Below are 6,000 nucleotides of genomic sequence, written 5' to 3' on the forward strand. Positions count from 1 at the left end.
TTTTATCATCTAACTGCCATTGTCTGGTCAAAACATGCTGGAGGTTCGTGTCAGTTTTTTGTGTACTTATGAAATGCCAGTGCAGTAACTCATTAAAGTAGATGTTGAATTGGTTAAAAATGTAATTAGTCTAACTAGGTGATTTGTTAATTGATCATAAGTGTAAGCAGGAGAGAATGCAAACTTTACACGTATATGTATGCGTGTTTATGTGTATTAACGTAGATGTGTGTCTGTTTTAAGTTTGTTTTTCTTTAGTTTAAGCTTTTTAATACTGCCGGCCATTAGTTTCTATTCCCCATTCTTTTTCTCTTCCCTTGTTTTGTCTTTAAGACAGATGACATAAAATCTACGGAACAGAATGTAACGAGAGGCTGAGTACGGACAAGGAGGGAACTTGAATTCAACTCCGTTGAATTTTGTTGAAGATCAAGACCAGTTTCCTTAAAAGTGAGCTTTCTGACGTCTCCCTGCTCGTTCAGTATCAGAGTCAAAGGTTCTTATGACACTCAAGGCAAACATAGCTGGCGTAATGTTAGCTTATAACCTGTGCTTGTTGGGGTTTTTTCAGCTGGCTTGTTGTCAGCTTTTCAGAGTGGAGACGGTCGCACTTCTATGCTGTTGACAATAACAAAATTGAGACAATATCAATTTGACATGCTTTTTATGTATGTGAGCAGAAACATGCTAGTTTCTGCTCACATACATAAAATGCAATTAGTCAGAATCAAGATGTCCAGATGGCGGCAACATAGCGGTTTCCAATAACTGGCCTGCTCTTATGCATTTTTAATGGATTATTACCAAGTTTATGTGAACGCATCAGTTCGTTGGAAGACGTAAATACACACAAATCGATCTATATTTTTTAGTAAAACATTCATTTTTTTTAATCACATAAGGTTGAAGCAATGATCGACTGTATCTTTAATGGCTGGATGAGTCATATGACATTTGTCACCTAAATCTTTTTCCTTTTTTAAAAATGGCAACAATCTTTGAAATGTGGTGTGCATTCAAAAAAACCTTTTCTGTGCAATTATAAAAAAACAAATCATGTTTTTTTTTATGTGGTTTGTGACATTGTTCTTCCTAAGACCAAGTTGTGCCATCGCAGCATGAAAAAGGAGAGCATTTTAGGTACTTAGGATGTAATCTGCATGTCGGCGAGACAAAATGGGAGTATTCAATGGCATTACTGTAAGGAGGTTAATGAGGTATGGGTAAACCGTCCACCCCACACTAAAGCTTGATGCTCTGCCGGGTCTCCTTCCTCCACACACTGAGGCCTCTGTGATCTAGAACTGGCAGGCTTACTGTGTCATTGTTCGTCTATCAGAGGCTCTCATTAGTGATTTTCTTTCTGCTTTTTTGAATAAGCTCTTATTGCTTTACAGAGGCAGTCAGGGGTTAACCACTCCTCCATGTATCACATCGGATGTGGCTATGTTTTTTTTTTTTGTTCTTGTCTCTGGGTTAGAGTAAAGCTCAAAGATGCGAAGGAATTCCTGTCAGTTATGTCACCCTGCAAGCCAACAAGCAGGACTCTGTGACCACAAATCTAATAAAGAAGAATTTCGAGCTGTTTTACTGTTTCAGTGCACTCTGATCACCTCTGAAGTGCGAAGTATACTGTGCATCCTTTTACAGTGCAGGGTTCTCCTGGCATTCATGTGGATTTTACTTTGTAGACCCTCACAACATAGCTGCCACTGTCTGACAGTGCACCACACGACACTGCAAGTAGTAGAGCACTGCCAACATTTGGGGGCGCAAAGGGGACTTACACTATACTAAGTGGATGCTTTTAACATTGTGGACAACAGAAGTAAAATATATTCAGTGTATGGGAATTAAAGATGATGTACTACAAATTAAATGCTGAAAGTAAAATTATTTATTCAAGATCTTCAGTCAGCCAGCATACAACTTCGATATCACTGTTTTTATTATTTAGACCGTGCCCTTGATCCAACACAGCTGATTCAAATGGCTAAATGATCTCCACAACACGATTTGTAGTTCTCCAGAGGCCTGGTAATGAACTAAGCATTTGATTCAGGTGTGTTGACTCAGGGTGAGATCTGAAACGAGCAGGACACCGGCCCTCACGGCCTGGAGTTCCCCACCCCGATTTAGACCCTGGTTGTTCCACACTAAATTACTACTTAAAAAGAAAATTAAGTGAGATGACCAGCGTGTTTGCAAATGTTAAAATACCTTCTTGAAATGTCGCCTTCGTGTGCCTACACGTAATCACTAAATGGTATTCCTAAAAACTTAGATTTAAGTCTCTTATTTCTGTCTGTTTGGTATGCTGTCCATTTTGGATGAGGCTATAAGACAGAGGATCAACACTCCCACCATGTGGCTCCAGTAATCTGCTGCCAAATGCAATCAAACCCCCAAACACACCACGCAAAATTTTAAAAACCCAATTTGTTAAGTTAAATATTCACATTGGACTTGTTTTTCTTTCACCTGCTCCCTTTAGAGGTCACCACAGGACATCATTTGCCCGTAGCCATACCACACCCCTGCAATCATGAACCCTCTCTGTGATCTTCCTCTTTTAAAAATTCTTCCTCTTTTCACATCCCACTCATAAATGAAGGAATCTCTGTATGTGTGTTAGTTCCATTACTTTACATTTGCCTTATTTATTTTGCAGTTTTTGGTTTGAAGTCAGGGAATGATGACATTTGGGGTTCATGCGTGAGATCGCGTGAGAGTGAAAGTAGACGATGAGACAACGAGACAGCTCCGTTGTAAACAACAACAACAACAAAGAAAGAACCAGCACTTGCACTCATTTTTTAAAGTTCCTTTTTACTTTGAAAAGGTTAACAAAAAGCAGTCGTGTTTCTCATGAGAAGAATGACCATAAGGCACAAAATATACATGTAGTTTGCTTATAAAAAGACAGTCAAGGTTTTCAAATGATTTTTATATGTTAGAGTGCAAACTGGGTGATGTTGTGCTAAAGAAAAGGAGTGGCTTTTATTTCTTTGGTTAACCAAAGGTGACATTAAAAAATAAAAATAAAAAAGGCGAGGCATGGGACATGTCATGTCATTATAACACTTTTTTTGATGACAGTGTCCTTTTCATGCCAATCAAATTTATACTTCCTGCTTTTTGCACGTATGTGGAGTCAGAAGATTACACAAGAGATACTTCACTGCTTAAATATAACAGTCAGTACTTGGAGTGTAAGCAGGCTGAAATATGGTACTTTATACTAGACCTGCAACCCTTTTTAAAATAGTAGTGATGCATCATCTTTTCAGTAATAAGAAGTAAAATAAGAGTATTAAGAACAATATGTAAGAACTTACTAAAATCACTGGAAAAACAACATTTAGTAAACAAGACCGGGTCAGTGAAAAACCAGTTTACAAACCCCAAATACCCAACTGAGCCAACTGTAAAGAACAACATGCGTGAAACAAAAGTAAAGAAACAATCAGTGCATTTCGGAAAGAAGTAACTGTCAAACTTCTCCGCTGACCTTGCGATTTATAAATATTAAAGCTCTGGAGGCACCAGGCATAGTGATTGAATGAATTAAAAGAGGTCATATTTATAGACTGCCCCTTTGTTGCAGTGGTGATGTGCATATCCTGAAAGTTCAGAGGCAACGTTCAGCATGCATTTCAAAATAACATCAGCGATGAATTCAACAAATGCAGCACTGCAGTCAGTAGTTCATCTTTATGGAGGGCCAAAAGTGCCCAAATCAAAAACCGATATACAAATAAATGATATATAAACAAATGTATATCATTTATAAAATGCGACAGAAACACAATCCAGTCACAGGTTTGGACAAACTTTTGACTGGTTTAATTTAATTTGCATCTGTATTTATTTACCTTTGTATTAATAATCTTTTTTTTAATTTAATTTTTACCAGTGATATTTCCGTTTTATTATAAACTAATCATTCATTTTTTTAAATATTCATATTTATTTATTGTTATGTTTTATTTTCCCTCTTACACAACAACCCCCAGGACCAATTCTCCCTTGAAAATCCATGTTTAAGCATAAATGCATAAAACACTTAAAAATATGTAATAAATAAATGGCAACACATGATTTAGTTGGGCGGTGGGTTAAATAAAACACAAATATGAAACCATATGGAAGCACTCTTGAAAAAGTACATTAAAATAAAAAAAATTGGTGAATTACCACAAAGTTAAATACAGATGCAAATTAGAACGGAAATATTAGCATGTGTCACATTTTAGAAACAAGTTAGCCTGCAATTATTTTTAATACTATTTGATGTATTTTATAGCATTTGTTGACATTGATTCCTCATGTCTTGGTCCTCTGTATTTCAATATGCAATACTGTAAAAGTTAAAACGTAAAGCAATAAAATGCCAAATGTTGTCACGCTCCTTTGATATGAACGACTCCAGGAGTAGGTGTAACCCTGTGGCAGCAAAGCTACGTCTTCCTTAAAGTTTGTCTCTGTGTACCAAAGTGAAGTGAATCTGTGGGAGCTGTACAACAGATGCAAGGGATATCCTGACGGCAATGTCAGCCGAAAGTAACGAAATGTCAGTTTCAACCCAAAAATGTCAAACCTGCCATGATGGTGAAGCCGAACAGGATGAACATCACCTTAAGGAGCTGATTCCCGGGGGAATTCAGCTCATGCGGGAGAATCTCCAGGAAAGTGATGTAAACAAACGTGCCTGCAGCGAGCCCCTCCAGCACGGCCTGGATCAGAGGTCCGGCTGTCAGCTGAGCCTCCATCACACCGATGCCGATGGCGATGCCTAAAGGAGACATCAAGGCAAACACTACGATGTAAGCGGCAACCCACAGTGGGCGAACTGTGCTCTGGACCAGCTTCACAGACAGGCTGAACACGATGATGCTCTTATGAACAAGAATAGCGATGCAAATCTCCAGTACCTGGAAAAAATAAAGACATTTTGAGTATATTTAGATTTACTTTGTGTTATAAAGCTGTAATTACAATGAAACAAACAACAGCATGTAGAAGACTAGGTGTACTAAGGCTGGGGCTAAATTATAGAAGTTTAATGGTAGCAGGAATTATTAAAAGGAATCTATTCTGTGACATGTTTTAATTATTATGTGTTTAGTTCTAACAAATTCACCAGCTGCCAGAGAAGAAGCCGTTTTATAAAACACAAATTTATGACAGCTGCTGCAATGGGCTCCGATAAGTGTTTCAGCTATTTTAATATGGATTAATTTAGTGAGTGGTACAACAAATTATTTTTTCCTGTGAGTAATTGAGTAATGCAGTCCATTACTTTTAATAAAAGTGTTCTGTGTAGTATGTGTAATAATGACTGTGAGTCACGACTCCAACACTGATCACAGGAAAGAGGGGGAATACCTCAACAAACATGCACAAACATTTGACCCACAGCATGCAATAGATTTGTGTGAATGTAATTTGCTTTTTGCAGCTTAGCAATGGCGGTGACTCTGAAAATGGAGCCAATAACAACCCAGCGAGAATCAATGAGGAACCGAATCGATATATTCTAATCAATTCCCATCCCTAGCAATATTTGTAGAGTAGTGTGCAAAAGTCTTAAGCCATCCTGGGGACTTACTGAAACGTCCAAACATACATACAAATACAACGTATTTATATAATTGTAAGGAGCTAGAACATCAATATGTGGTATAACCAACGTTACTCTTTTGGTTGTGTGTTTTGTTGTTGGTTTTTTTAAGCATAAAGGAGACAGCCTGCTGAGAAATGCTCTTTGGAAATCACCTTGGTGGTGAAAAAAACAATATAATGTCAAACTGTTATCTTTGGCAACAAATCACACGTTTATACAACAGACTGCTGGTAACAAAGTGCCTAAAGATACAATTAAAATTGGTTCTTTGATAAGTTTATGCTTGAATGATTCATATGTAGGGATGGGTACCGGTGTCCGGTGCCATAAACGGTAGTAACCAGACCGAAAAGCAGCGCACATTTCGGTGCTTT

The 6,000-nt window shown here is 37.8% G+C and overlaps 1 protein-coding gene across 1 annotated transcript in view; it reads right to left on the bottom strand.

Moving 5' to 3' along the window:
- Positions 1–2,809: 2,809 nt before the first annotated feature.
- Positions 2,810–6,000, bottom strand: part of slc39a1 (solute carrier family 39 member 1) — a gene marked incomplete at its 5' end in the record, with an annotated part of 6,972 nt that continues 3,781 nt past the window's right edge. Inside the window, 1 exon segment of the mRNA XM_005939162.3 lies at positions 2,810–4,934. Within this exon segment, the coding sequence (XP_005939224.1) occupies positions 4,581–4,934 (354 nt within the window). The 3' untranslated portion in view covers positions 2,810–4,580.

Source organism: Haplochromis burtoni, unplaced genomic scaffold (assembly GCF_018398535.1).
Source record: "Haplochromis burtoni strain Fernald_Lab_line unplaced genomic scaffold, NCSU_Asbu1 Contig_263, whole genome shotgun sequence".
Lineage (NCBI taxonomy): Eukaryota > Metazoa > Chordata > Actinopteri > Cichliformes > Cichlidae > Haplochromis > Haplochromis burtoni.